Source organism: Dendrobates tinctorius, unplaced genomic scaffold, assembly GCF_039654945.1.
Source record: "Dendrobates tinctorius isolate UK_male_01 unplaced genomic scaffold, ASM3965494v1 ptg000049l, whole genome shotgun sequence".
Lineage (NCBI taxonomy): Eukaryota > Metazoa > Chordata > Amphibia > Anura > Dendrobatidae > Dendrobates > Dendrobates tinctorius.
Genome location: NW_027361717.1, coordinates 10,774,191 through 10,790,118, shown reverse-complemented (window position 1 = coordinate 10,790,118; position 15,928 = coordinate 10,774,191). Strand labels below are relative to the sequence as shown.

The window sequence follows — 15,928 nt, the reverse complement described above, 5'->3', positions numbered from 1 at the left end:
TAATTTTTTTTATATTTTCTACGTAACCTTTTTTTCCTTTCAATCGTTTGTAATCTTTTAAGAAAAGTAAAAGATGTTTTTTTCTTTCCATTTAACCACCACCTAAGACCAAAAGAGAATCATACACACAACAGACTATCATTTCTTGCTGCAATTGTACATTTTATCTGCAATCAGTTTGTATGTTCTCCCCGAGTTTCCTCCCACACTCCAAAGACATACTGATAGGGGTTCTAGATTTAACCCCAATGGGGACAGAAATGATGTCTGTAGAGAGCTGCGGAATTAATGGCGCTATATATGTAAAATAAATAGTAAACAAAAGGACATATGGAATAAGAATGATACAAGAGGCAAAAGAATAAATAACTAAACACTTTTTTTTTTAGCCCCCCCCCCCGGAGTGTAAACCCCCTTTTTTTTTTTTTTTAAATTGTGAAAAAAAAAGCCAATTTCTAAAAATATTTTTTTAAGTGAAACTGCCTCATTTATTGCATAAAATAGTAGAATTGTTTGCACAAATAAAAAAAAAAAAAAAAAGAACACAAAATCCTGGCTAAGACACGGTGACGGAATTGAATACATAGAGATATTTAGATCCCCACTTAGGATGTTATGATACGTAATGGGCAGAAAATGACACAGGTTTTATAGAAAATGAAATTGTAACCCACTAGGTGGCACAGATTGTCTATGATTAGAGCATAAATGAAAAAATGAAAAGAAAGTACAAACAAACAGTTAGCTCGCATGAACAAAAAAATAGTGTAAGGAGATTATATACAATAGAAATAACAGGAAAATGTAAGACGACCATGGAAATGCATGATCGCTACCTGCCGCTAAACAAATGAAAATAGATGAATGCTTTTTTTTTTTTTTGCATATGAAAAAAAAAAAGAAACCACTGACCAAAAAAAAAACAAAAAACAGATGTGTGAAACCTGCTTTGTTCTCCATTGTATACCTGGGACAGAATCGCCCTGTAATGTAAATAAATGCAGATAAAGGCACAGTACGACCATACAGTACGACCATACAGTACCATAAAGGCCTGTATTACAACTTCCATGGATGCCGGTTTGCCAAGGTCAAAACTACCAATGAACTATAGTATGTTATGCCCTATTTTCTGTAAAGTGAAAAATTCTGTTAAAAACATCTGGGGGACTTTTTTCATAAAAAAAATATATTACATATATAATAAACAAGAATCTACACATATCAGGTGTCCACATGACTGTTATAACTTGGAGAATTAACCAGGCAATTTAGTGGGAACCATGAAGAATATAAAAAAAAAGAAATTCCAAACTTTCTTTTTTTCTGTATTTGTATCACAAATTTTTTTTTACAAAATAGTTAAGTAATTTATATGTACTCCCTAAACAGCGCTAAAAAAATAACATCAATGAAGATATAAAAAGATAATGGCTGGGTAAAAATAATATTATGACTAGGACAACCCCTTCTCAATCTTTACGTTTGCCTACATTAAAATGATGCCGGCGTGGTTCCAACGGTGTCAACAGCAGCTCTCCCGATGATTGCTTCACTCTCTCCACCATCAAAAAAATCGCTTAGATTCGGAGGAAGTCAGAGAGCAGCAATGTGCAAGAAATCTGTCTTAAGGAGAGGATAGTGAAGCAGCTGCTGAATGGCTGCAGGGATGGCGTGACATAATGTCAAGCGATCACTGGGAGATCAGACATCGACACCACGGGAACAGCAGCCGCACCGGAGGCGAGTATAATGCTATTTTAATGAGGGCTAACATAAAATTGAGAAGGGCTTGTCCTAGTAGTGGACAACTTCTAAAAGCTTTCTTCCTGCAATTGTGGCACAACCATAACATTTTTGTCGCAATTTTGGAAATTCATGGTAAAACAATGAGTCCGTAAAGACACAGCTGCAACCAGTAGCTGCCACAAGTAGTCAGACATTTAATTGTGCAATGTCATCACGTTACACGGAGTAAGAAATAAAAGGGTGGTTTCGCCAGGTCCATAACTTGATAGCAGCTTTCCCCGCACACAGTCACGTCATGCTATAAGGACTGGGAGAAATCGGCAAACTGCACAAATGGCTGCACTGGATAACAATTCTATCAAGAATATTAAACTTCTTTGCTGCTTGACAGAAGGGTAGCAAGTAGTCACCAGAAATCTGTCAGCTCCACCATCACGCCTGGGCTGATAGCAACTTAACAGATGCAGTGCCGCTCCCTTTGTCAGCACTTCAATCAAAATTAATGGGTGGGCGAAAAGATCAGGAATGGAACTTTATTTTCTATGGAACTCACTGATACCCTCCTTTTTTTGATCACCGCACAACCACCTCAGAAAGATGGTCCTCCCAGAATACATAATGGGACTGATTATATATTTAATGTTTTTAATAAAAAAAATATATACCCCCTGATTACACAATGACCCTGATTCATCATCGCCTTTTGTGCTGTTTTTTGACTAGTTTTATACTTTTTTTTTTTTTTGCTTGCACCTAATTCATTATTTTATTTGCAGCTTTTTTTCAGGTCTATTTTATATGTGCTCACATTTTATTTTTTTCGCTTTGTAGGTAGTGTTTAGTGATTGCCGATGTTTTCGGCCGATTCATCAATTGTGACTTTTTGAAAAGTCGCTAGAGTTGTAGCAAATTCACTCCAGTCCCATCCTGGTGAATTTCTGAGTACGACAGTACATTTTTTGCATTTATAATACTTGTATATTGGCCTTGTGGCTATTAATCTGCAGATATGGGGTTAATCTGCAGGTTTATAGCGTTCTGAACTTGCCTGGCACTTAAACTCCCGTGTCTGGGAGAAAAATTAACATTATTCCTCCTGGCAGCATTCGGGTTTCAGTCATAGTGGTGGTGCCGGCGCGGGTTCAGTCACCGCTCTGTGTATAGGAAGCCACCACTGTAATAGTGCCCCAACACAGACTGACAGCCAGCACTATTGCCGAACTGCTGTCAGTCCGTGCCAGGTGTGAGGCTAATTCAGCTGCTCCCTATACACAGAGCGGTGACTGAAACCTCGCACAACCACCATGACTGAAACCCAAACACTGCCAGGAGGAATAAAGTTAATATCCTCCATGCAGAGGGGGTCTCTAAGAGCCGGTGCTGGGCAGGTTCAGAACACTATTAATTTGCAGATTTAACCCCATATCTGCAGATTGTAGTTTTTTTTTTTTTTTTTTTTTTTTTTTTAAGTGACAGGTTCCCTTTAAAATAAAAGTATCCTGGGGGTAGGGGTTTTTCCAAAAACAGAAAACCCCTTTGACATTGGATTAAATCCAATATATAACTTTTGAAAAGAGCCATTGTATAATCCAGTTATGTACAGGCTAAAAAGAGGACCTGCAAGTTCTTCTGATGTGGCCACTTTAGTTAACATAGTATTTGTTGTCCTCTCTCCTAACCCTGACCCACATTTACTATAGTTAAAATCTGTCTGAAAAAGGACCTGTCACCATGTCAAAAGTGGACAGTTTTTGCTCTTATTTTATTCCTGCTTCTGCGGAGTATTCAGTTTATTTCTTTGTTAAATCCACATATGGTTCTAGAGATATTTCAGTTGTTACATATTGCTAAGTTTATGGTTCTTACCCAAGAGGGCATGGCTTACGGGCTTCTCGGAGGCATGTCTTTAGACTGCTCTGCGCATTACTACCCTGTGATCTACGCCCCCTTGGCTTGGTAGAGACCATAAAAATGTGCTTATTGAGTGCAGTAAACCAAAAGGCCCATATCTCTGGAGTTACTAACCAAGAAAAAAACATTTATCTAGTGACGAGTTCTCTCTGTGCTATACTTTTTGTCTTGATCATATGTTACAATTACATCAAGAAATATTTCAAAACTGGTGGAGAAAAGTGAGCACGGAGAGTCAAAAATATATATACAGCACATAGTAAAAGGTTTGGTAAAATTATAAACAATTTTATTGTGTCTGAAAATTTTTATCGACAGTCTCACATCATTTTCGGGTTTCCAATATATGCCATTTTTTTAATCCCATCGGTACATTTACAATAGTCATTGCATGATGCCAAACTAACCAAGATTACTTTAATTCTTAATGGTCGGAACGTCTCTAAATTGCAGACTTTATGGTTCTCTGTCGATGTTGGGGAATTTAGTGATTTCATAAATGCGGGAGACAATGTAACAGCGAGGTCAGTAACATAGAAGTAATAGTAATATGCTGGGGGGGGGTTCTTCAGTAGGGAATGAAATATGGATGCCCCGTTTGGTGACTACTAGAGTTGAGTGACTTTGGTCGGATCGGGTTTCATGAAACAAAATTTGTTTCAGATGAAACTGGTCCGACTAGGGCAGGGGTGGGGAATCTTTATTCTGCCAAGGGCCATTTGGATATTTATACCATCCTTCAGGGGCTGTACAAACTCCACCCACAAAGTACATCCTGACTCTGGCACTGGTGTCAGGACATAATCTTTCATTGCATGCCCTTCAGTGTTCATTAGTGAACACTGTGTGTGTGTGTGCTAACAGAGCAAGAAGAAATTAATGAGTTTGTGGCAATCAAAATACAGCTCACTGCCCAAGAATGCGGTCTCTGAGAATCTGCCCGGGGGCCTGATAAAAGGTCATCGAGGGCCGTAAATGGCCCTGGAGCCTGAGGTTTCCCATCCCTGGACTAGGGCAAAAAAAAGTCGGAGTTTCGTCCGAAACCCCACCCCAATGCAAGTCAATGGGAAATAAAAGTCGGCATTGAGCGGATGACATTCATCCACTCAATGCCGACTTTTAATCCCCATTGACTTGCACTGGGGTCGGGTTTCAGACGAAACTCGACTTTTTTTGCCCTAGTCGGACCAGTTTCATCTGAAACAAATTTTGCTTCATGAAACCCGATCCGACCAAAGTCGCTCAACTCTAGGACTACACCTCAGAGTAAAGGTGTCTCTTTAAGGGAGGGGTTTGAGTCGACTTAAAGTAGGATTCTCAATTTTACTGTATTGCGTCCATTCAAATTAAAAGCTTTTGTATTGGCGTTTGTGGAGTTTTTTTGTATACAAAGTTCAAAAAGTCACTAACTTACACAGACAATACGTTATTTTATACATACATATGTTCAAAAACAATACACAATCTCAGGTTCTCCATGTATCTCTCACCAATATATTAGGCCTCATGCAAACCACCATAACGAAATACTGAAAAAAAAAAAAGATAGGGCATGAAATAAAAATGCTGTTATTTTTGTAGGATTCACATTTCCATTACATTTTTATCTGCCATATTGTTGTTGATGACAATCCACAGAATAGATGGATCACATTTCTTTCATGCTGTAATGACCTCAATAAAGAACAAAATTAAATAAAAGCAAGTAGGGTAAACCATTGTGTGCATTAGGCCTTTTTCTGCAAACTGCCTAAAACTTCAAGTGTACAATTCATGGAATTTTTGAAACATCGAAAATGCAGCAATAAATATCAACAGTCCAAACGATAGCCAGCACTCACATTTTCTTAAAATAATTCCTTTATTAGTACAGTAGCATAAAAGTCACAAAAATGGTTGAACACAACAGTACAAAAATTAAAGAGGCAGAAAAAAATATCCTCTGCGCTCCCAGGCAACATGTTTCAGACCTACATGGTCTTTTGGCAGGCCATTCTTGACAAAGGACCATGCAGGTCTGAAACATGTTGCCTGGGAGCGCAGTGGATATTTCTTTTCTGCCATTTTTTAAATTTTTGTGCTGTTCTGTTCAACCATTTTTTCAGCCCTTTATACTACTGGACTAATAACCAGCATTCATATCTTAAAAGAATTGCTTTATCGTTTGGACTGTTACGTTCAGTGGAGATGTAGATTTAGTGAAACTTGAAATATGGAAAGTTTATTGAAGTACCATATAGTCAATAATATGATGGCCAAATTCAATCAATATTAAGTGGTACATGTCCTGTACTATGTAAAACGATATACATTAACCTAAAAAACAACCAATTTAAGGGACAGTTTACACAGTGTAAAGAAGTATCATGGCTGTAACATTCCTTCTGGCTTCACAAGGAATCAAAGAGAAATTAAAATATATATATATATATATATATATATATATATATATATATATATATATATATATATATACACACACACACACACAGTATGTGTATATATACACTCACTGGCCACTTTATTAGGTACACCATGCTAGTAAGGGGTTGGACCCCCTTTTGCCTTCAGAACTGCCTCAATTCTTCGTGGCAGAGATTCAACAAGGTGCTGGAAGCATTCCTCAGAGATTTTGGACCATATTGACATGATGGCATCACACAGTTGGCGCAGATTTGTCGGCTGCACATCCCTGATGCGAATCTCCCGTTCCACCACATCCCAAAGATGCTCTATTGGATTGAGATCTGGTGACTGAGGAGGCCATTTGAGTACAGTAAACTCATTGTCATGTTCAAGAAACCAATCTGAGATGATTCGAGCTTTATGACATGGCGCATTATCCTGCTGAAAGTAGCCATCAGATGTTGGGTACATTGTGGTCATAAAGGGATGGACATGGTCAGCAACAATACTCAGGTAGGCTGTGGCGTTGCAACGATGCTCAATTGGTACCAAGGGGCCCAAAGAGTGCCCAGAAAAAATTCCCCACACCATGACACCACCACCACCAGCCTGAACCGTTGATACAAGGCAGGATGGATCCATGCTTTCATGTTGTTTACGCCAAATTCTGACCCTACCATCCGAATGTCGCAGCAGAAATCGAGACTCATCAGACCAGGCAACGTTTTTCCAATCTTCTACTGTCCAATTTCGATGAGCTTGTGCAAATTGTAGCCTCAGTTTCCTGTTCTTAGCTGAGAGGAGTGGTACCCAGTGTGGTCTTCTGCTGCTGTAGCCCATCTGCCTCAAAGTTCGACGCACTGTGCGTTCAGAGATGCTCTTCTGCCTACCTTGGTTGTAACGGGTGGCAATTTGAGTCACTGTTGCCTTTCTATCAGCTCGAACCAGTCTGCCCATTCTCCTCTGACCTCTGGCATCAACATGGCATTTCCGGCCACAGAACTGCCGCTCACTGGATTTTTTTTCTTTTTCGGACCATTCTCTGTAAACCCTAGAGATGGTTGTGCGTGAAAATCCCAGTAGATCAGCAGTTTCTGAAATTCTCAGACCAGCCCTTCTGGCACCAACAATCATGCCACGTTCAAAGGCACTCAAATCACCTTTCTTCCCCATACTGATGCTCGGTTTGAACTGCAGGAGATTGTCTTGACCATGTCTACATGCCTAAATGCAGTGAGTTGCCGCCATGTGATCGGCTGATTAGAAATTAAGTCTTAACACACAGTTGGACAGGTGTACCTAATAAAGTGGCCAGTGAGTGTATGTGTGTATATATATATATATATATATATATATATATATATATATATATATATATATCTCTATCTATCATATTTTTTGGATTATAAGACGCACTTCCCCCAAATTTTGGGGGAAAGTGGGGTGTGCGTCTTATAATGCGAATCTGAGTGATGCTGTGCTATAAAGTGGGGGGGGGCGGCTCTGGTGTGGTATCATGGGGCTGGGGTTGGCTGGCTGCCGACTGCAGAGACAGCAGGTGGTCACGTGCTCCCACTCATTAGGCTCATGTAATATTCACTGCATCCGCTGTCCATCACCTCGGTGCTGAAGCAGCGTCGAGTTGGTAGACAGGGGAGAGGTGCATATTACATGTGCCTGCACTCCTCCCCCGTCACTATAGTCACCTACCGATGAAGGCTACTGCTCCCAGCTCCCCCCGTGGCTTTCCTGTGTCTGCTGAGATCCTGCTCCTGCGAGGGCGCACGGCAGCAGCTGCTCATTCAGGCAGTTTATCGCTTCAGGACCTTCCATGATGTGACCAATAGGACCTGCAGTCACTTGACTCCCAGTGTGCACTGTGCGAGTCACGTGACCGCAGGTCCTATTGGTCACATCATGGAAGGTCCTGTAGCTACAATGAGCTGCCTGAATGAGCAGCAGCTGCGCGCGCCCTCGCAGGAGGAGGATCTCAGCAGACACAGGAAAGCCACTGGGGGGGAGGTTGGGAGCAGGAGCCATCATCAGAAGGTGAGTTATCTGTTTGTTATTTTATCATGTGCTTGCCAGCAGGGGGGAAATATAGGGACGGGGGCCATGTATGACAGCAGGGGAAATATAGGGACAGGGGTGGGACAATTTGTGCCAGCAGGGGGGAATATATGAACGAGGGGCCATGTGTGCCAGCAGGGGGGAATATAGGGATGGGGGGACAATGTGTGCCAGCATGGGGGAATATATGGATGGGGCCATGTGTGACAGCAGGGGGGAATATAGGGACGGAGGGGACAATGTGTGCCAGCAGGGGGAATATATGGACAGGGGCCATGTGTGCCAGCAGGGGGGAGTATAGGGACGGGGGTGGGGGGGGGGACAATGTGTGCCAGCAGGGGGGAATGTATGCTAGCAGGGGGAAATGTATGGACGGGGGGACAATGTGTGCCAGCAGGAGGTAATGTATGGATGGGGGGACATTGTGTGCCAGCAGGGGGAATGTATGGATGGGGGGACAATGTGTGCCAGCAGGGGGGGAATATAGGGATGGGGGGCCATGTGAATGCCAGCAGGGGGGAATATAGGGACACGGGGGGCCGTGTGCGTACCAGCAGGGAGGCATATAGAGGGGGCCATGTGCGTGCCAGCAGGGAGGCATAGTGACCGGGGGGGCCATATCCAGGATGGGATGGGGGGGCCATGTGCCAGCACAAGGGGGCAATGTGCCAGGATGGGGGTTATATAGATACCAGTATGAGGGACATATACGGTATATGATTTGAAAGACGGACACTGGCATTAAGACACACCTCCATTTAACATAAAAAAACGTTTTTTCTCCTTTTCTTCACCAAATTTGGGGGTGCGTCTTACAATCCGGTGTGTCTTATAAAGCGAAAAATGTGGTATAGATATATACATATATATCCACACATACATACACACACTGTGTACACTCGAGTATAAGCCGAGGCACCTAATTTTGCCACAGAAAAGTGGGTAAGCTTATTGACTCAAGTATAAGCCAGGTATGCATCGTCCCCTCATCCCTGTCCTGCTATGTGTGGCTCCCCAGTCCTCTCCTATTGTATGAATGGCTCGCCCGTACTCCCCCATTGTATGCATGGCTCCCCCTGGCTCCCCCGTCACACTTACTGTGCGGAGCGGTCACGTGGTACAGCTCAGTAAGGTAAAGAATATGCGCTCTACGCCTATGGCAGTGGAGACGAGTGCATATTCATTACCTTAATGAGCTGTACCATGTGACCGCTCCGCATAGGAAGAAGCTGCTGGCGCCGGACAACGGAGATGCAGGGATGGAGACCCGGCGATGGAGGGTGAGTATTGATGTCTCACTCGTGTATAAGCCAAGGGAGGCGTTTTCAGCGCAAAAAAAATGTGATGAAGATCTCGGCTTATACACAAGGATATACGATATATGGATTCATATTCATGCCACAAGGATGTATTATAAGGTTATAATAAGGTGCACGAAGCCTAAATATCTTTTAACTCCCAAAAGTATTCTTCTGGAACGAAATGAGACAACATGTTGACTTGCATTAACTGTCAGATTACCATGGTCCTGCCACCGGGTCCTTTACTATATTTTATTTTACGTCATACAAAATATCAAGGGTAAAAACACAGCCTAATTTACTTGTTAAAGGGAACTCATTCTCAAGGATATTGTATACTCGGAAACAACAAAGGAAGTTGCAGGTCAACAATTACATGTAAATGAAACCTGAAATCTGTTCTTAAAGGAAATCTGTCAGCAGGTTTTTGCTATGTAATTTAAGAGATACATGATGTAGGAGAAGATGCCCTGATTCCAGTGATATATATACAATTGTGCCAAGGGCGAGGAAAGGAGCCTGCGCTGCTGATTAATGACAAGCCATTACTTGTCATTTGTCCTGAAGGAGTCGAAGTGACTCTGAAACGCGTTGACATTAAACCAATAATTCGTTATTTCATCGTGGCTTGTCATTTATCAGCAGCGCAGGATCCCTTCATCGCCCTTGGCACATTTGTATATATTTCCTTTGGAAGCTGCTGCATCAGCTGTGATTTATGCAGTTCTAGATGAGCACCCCCTACTATTTTTTCTCTTTAATACTTGGTTAAGACCCTAGTGCGCTTTTGCATTGTTTATCTGAATTCCAGTGATGTGTCACTTACTGTTCTGCTTGTTGTAGTTTGAATGAAATCAGTGTTTTATCAGCAGTAGATTATCACTAGAGGATTAGTTGTCTAGTGCCATGTAGTTCTCCTATTCAGTATAACCTCCGTGCACACTATTTAACAGATTTCTACCTATGCACACGGTACACAGAAAGTTGACAATCAGTGGTTTGAGCTGGGATATACAGAGCTCAGCATTCAGAGAACTGCTAGATATGCGGCAGGAAAAAACTATAATTTTATCGAAACGTCAACAAGCAGTCCAGAAAGTGACATCGCTGGAATCAGTGTATCTGCCCCTACATCATGTTGTTCTCAGATTACAAAGCAGAAACCTGGTGACAGATGACCTTTAAAGAGGATGTCCCATCAAAGTAATAATTGTATAATCCCTCCAAATTATGTATGATATACAAGAGCAATAAAATATTTACCGATCACCGTCTTCCCCGGTTTCTAGAGCCACCCGGTTCTCTTCTGGCCTACGTGACCTGAAAAGAAGACAATCTGGCTTACACAGGGGTTTCTGTGAGAACCGAGAGATGATGTCTCAATGCAAGTCCGTTCTTAGGCCCCACAGGTCTACACTGATTGCAGTAACTCCGATCCTCACAATAGTCGATGAGCCGACAGAGGAAGTATTTTATTAAATCATTACATACATAATTTGGAGGAATTCAGAAATAAAAGTTTTAATGGGACATCTTTAAAAATGGTTGTCTCAGAGTCCTATCTTCAGGAGCACAGTGTTCCCCAGCCTCTCGGCTTTTTGCTTGCCATGGAGAGATGTGCTTCTGAAAATTAACAGTTTGGGCCGGTGGCATGGCTGAGCTGCTTGCCTGAACTGTGCGATCACCTATACTGAAAGCAGAGGTAACTTTACCCCTGCAGCCTCTGAAAGTCACAGCGACACAGAAGTTGTGAAGCAACAAGCTTCCGAGCAACGCTTCAAAGTTCTAAAGCGTACACTTCACAATCGCTCGCTGCTGGCCTAAGATAAACTGCAGAGGTGACTGGTAACCTTGGCCACGGGCAGTGAACCATAGAATTAAAAATTCCCCCGATTCTTGAGAATGGAGAGGATATTTATTAAAGAGGTACATTGCAAAGTAGCATGTTTTGATAAGCCCTTTCCCTTACACTTTAAAGTTGGTCAAACCTGCTGACCATCTAAGGTTATGGGGGCCTCCTGAATCTTCCCCATCAAATGTAAGGCAGGAAGAGTAGGTAGGTATTCAAATGCCTGACCACTTTGTTATCCAGGGAGATAAGGCGCTGCAAGAAATGTTTGGCAGCAGGTTAGCCCGTCCCTCAAAGCGCAAATATATATAGGGGAGTCGGGAAAAGACCACCTGGTCAACAGTTATCCAAGATGCATGGGCACCTTCACACTGAGGCTTTTCTTGGCTGAACGCTCATTACAGTCTGGCACTTTTAATTAATGCGAGTAATATCTGGTTGATACATAAGAAAAGCATTAGTTCATGGGAGAAATATGTAATTCGGTGGTCTTCGGTAAGCAATAACAAAAATTGCAGCTGGCATAATGCAAGTCATATGTTTTGGACTTAAGCCAGTACTCTATAACAGTGCAGAACTGACACAAAGGTCTCAGAGGGATTGTCCACTACTCAGACAAATCCTTCTGAATACCTATAACCCCTCCCAAAAAAAAAAAAAAAAAAAAAATTATTTATAACAACAACACTTAGGTCGGGATCAAACATGCAAGAAACTCGGACGAGTCTCGCTTGTTAATACCCGGCACTATCGCCGGCATTCAGGAGCGGAACGTGCAGCTGCATGTATTGCTATGTGGCCACATGCTCCGATCCAAGTTTCTCGCATGTGTGATCCCAGCCTTATACTCACCTCCGATGCTGTTCCAGAGGTGTCGGCACCGGCTCTCCCGGGGCCGTTCCACTCACCTCTCCTATAGATATAACGGACATCCGGAGACAGTGAAAGAACAGTCGCAGCTCTCAGTTTCTCTGGATGTCTTAATTTCACTGAAAGGGAGGAGAGTGAAGAGGTCTGTGATAGGCCACAGTGATCGTGTGACAATGTCATGCGAGCCAGTGCTGACATCTTTGGAACGGCAGCAGCACATAGGTGTTACTATTTTACTAGGTGGAAACACAGAGAAATGAAAGGGCTTTTCCAGGTCGTGGAAACCTCTTTAATGACTACTGGTTTAGTTCTTGAAATTACATCATATAAAGGCAATGGGCATCTCACAGAGTTATTTTTTTCTTCTGAGAATTACTTGATACACATGGCACATGAAGGATATCTATAGCTTCAACTATGCAAAACTAAACCCCATGGATCACAACAAAACTCTTTGGTGTTACAGGTGGTGACATAAGAACGTGCAGTGCACCCTGTGTCCCATAATAATTATTACCTGGCTACATCTGTGCAGCTGGTACACAACATGGCGCCTATTGTGATCCATAGCATCCGCTATACCGGTAACACAATCCCTTTTTTGGGTAACGAATGAAGAAAAAAAAAACGAAAAATTATTTTACTGCATTGTTGATATAAACAAACAGTGTGTATAAATAATATTCTGGGTATACAGTCACATATACACACAGTATATAGTCACGTGGATTTAGCATTATAGCTGGATTCTCTCTCTTTACATTGACACGTGGTACCTAGATCTACTAGTATCTTCCACTAACGGAAAGACGTTTTGGAATAGATTACATTTTGATTGACTAAATGCTTTGGTGCAAATTAATTAAAATATACATAATTGCAAAGAAAGAAAAAAAGAAAACAAAAAGCACCGCTACAGAGCATAAAACAAATAAGTAACACGTTAACACATACGAAATTTGGCACAATAATCTAGTTTGTTCAGTTGTTTCTTTAATAAAATAAATGGTTACAAGTCCCCCCTGATACAATGTCATATTCGTAGCACTCCTTTGCCCAATGATGAGGGAACATAAGGCTATACCACATTGGTGTATTATCCATGCAGAACCCTGTTATTACATAGGTTTGTGATGTCGTCTGCGGTGTTTTCGGAGCACTGGAAGAACGGCCCCGGCTTTTGTGCCGCCTGTAATGGCAGAGCTGTCACGCAATCACCTGCTCCTTCAGTGCCCGCTTGAGAACTACAAAGCTCTGGCTCCAACTTTCTTCTACCACAACTAAGACATAAAAGAACTTCACAAGTAGCTTGAAAAATAGGCTGTCCACAACCATTTGGATGAGTAACAAAAAAACTAAATTTAAAATAATAAAAACAAAAAAACAAAAAAAAAAAAGTTATTCAAAAAGTTTTATGCTCCTATCGTCCGGCATCCAGTCTTTCATGGCATCCATCACCCGGTATCCTGTGTGCCTATGGCATATAACCAGGGCTGTGATGAATGCCACAACACCACATAATGCCGCACTTCACGTAAAGACGTTGATGATCGTAATGTGTAATGGCTACAAAAGTACAGACGGTCCGGGTCTAGCTGCCATGGAGGACTGGACACTGGGCAAAGAAGAACTTGGCAAAAAAAAAAACCTTACAATGCACAAATTTTGCTGTGAAAGCTAGCAAAGTAAAATGGCCGACAGCCCGGTGAATTATACAATACCTGCAGGGACCTGAAGAGAAATAGATATGAAGACGTTGCACAGTATGTGGGTACATTAAATATACAAGCTAGTAGCTAACGTGAAAGGCACCCTATGCGTCTTACACAAATAAATATGAAATGTCTTGGAGAGGAAGTACAAATGAACATACAATGCTTAAAGGTGGTGCCGGTTCGATACAACGCGAGCAGGACAACAGACGAGAGCATATCCACAGGGAAAACAGCATTCCATCCATGCCGACGATCATGTCCAAAGCATAGATTAGAGGGACAAAAAAAATAAAACCAAAAAAGCAGCATGTAGATGTGATATGTGGGCTTACATTAGGTGTGATCCTTGTCGGGACCAACCACAATCACATTGTTTGGAACCTCCAAGTGCAGAGAAGGTCGTGTAATTCTACGTCTCAGGTATAAGAGTAAGGCAGAATAGAAAAGATATGGGGAATGCTCGCAGCACGGAGTTCAGACACTGAACGGAAAAATTAAAAAAGTTACAGCGTAAATTCATGAAGAACGTCATTCTCATCGGGGGGCTAGGAGACGCCTTTGGTTCTATTCTGGGGTTCTCAGTTTCTGTCTTTCATTGACTTAACCTCAGCTGGAGTCCAAGTTCCAAGGCTCCTCACAGTAGTCTCAGGACAAAGGCTTGATTAGATAGAGTTTCTCGCCTTGTTCGCTGGTAAAAATAGGAGCCTTTTTGTAATGTTCTACCAATTCTTCCATGGTGTTAAACTTGCGCTGGCCGATGCAGTATACATTGTCTTTCATCTGAACTTTGAAATGTTTGTTCTTGCCTTGGGCCTTCAGCGACACAGAGAAATCATTCGGCTGAAGAGACAAAAAGAAAAAAAAAAAGAAGAAAAGATTAATGAACCGGGGGAAAAATCCTAATGTGCTAATTACAGCCATTACAATAAATGTTAAGGAAAAAGGAAGTATCTGTGACCACAGTATTACGAATGATGTTGAGCAAGAGTTGGCCATATACCAGGCGAAAAAGAAGCCTACTGGCCTCCAACAGTAGTCACCATACTGGCAGATAGCCCAGAATTCACATTAGTCAAATGCGGAGACCTACAAGAGCTAGAAAAACAAGATTTTATTAATCCATGTTATAAACATTTTTATACTACGTTACTTTTTATATTGCAACATTAACCCCTTACTGCCATTGGACGTTATAGTACATCCACTGGCAGTACCCCCCCCCCAGCTTTGATGAGGGCTCCAGTGGTGAGGCCGTATCAATACCGGGACATGTCGGCTTTTTTTTTTTTGAACAACTGACATGTGCCCGCAATAGGCGCAGGTGGAATCGCGATCCACTCGCGCGTATTAACTAGTTAAAAGCCGCTGTCAAACTCTGACAGTGGCATTTAACGCGCGCTTCCAGCCATCGGCCGAAAATAGGCGCACCTCTGATCCCCGTCACATGATCAGTGCGTCGGCATAACAACCAGAGGTCTCCTTGAGACCTCTATCGTTGTTGATGCCGGATTGCTGTGAGCGCCACCCTGTGGTCGGCGCTCATAGCAACGCTGTAATTCTGCTACATATAGGCAATCTAAGCATCGCCTATATGTAGCAGAGCCAATAGAGCTATGGCAGCTTCTAGTCTCCCATGGAGACCATTGAAGCATGCCAAAATTTAAAAAAAAAAAAAAGTTTTAAAAATTATGAAAGACAAAAAAACATAAAAAGTTTAAATCACCCCCTTTTTGCCCCATTCGAAACAAAAAAAAAATCACACATACACATATTAAGGGCCTGTCACACTAAGCGATATCGCTAGCAATATCGCTATAACGTCACTGGTTTTTGTGACGCAGCAGCGATATTGCTAGCGATATCGCTGTGTCTGATACTTACCTCTGACCGGCTCCCCCGCTGGTTATCACTCATGGCGCGAGAACGTCCTGGAGGAAGCCCAGCAGGAAGCTGACGACGAGCGACGCGTGGAACCGACATCAGGATCGCCTAGTCTGACAGGTAAGTAGCGACACCCGGCCCATGCGATGTCGCTGGTGAGATCTGCCTGTGTGACA

At 42.2% G+C, this 15,928-nt stretch overlaps 1 protein-coding gene across 2 annotated transcripts in view; it reads right to left on the bottom strand.

Annotated features, from left to right (window-relative positions):
- Positions 1-13,129: 13,129 nt before the first annotated feature.
- NCK1 (NCK adaptor protein 1) overlaps positions 13,130-15,928 on the bottom strand; it is a 139,796-nt gene continuing 136,997 nt past the window's right edge. For both annotated transcript variants that reach the window (XM_073576504.1, XM_073576505.1), the window contains one exon: positions 13,130-14,711. In XM_073576504.1, the coding sequence (XP_073432605.1) occupies positions 14,517-14,711 (195 nt within the window). In that variant the 3' untranslated portion in view covers positions 13,130-14,516. The remainder of the gene's footprint in view (positions 14,712-15,928) is intronic.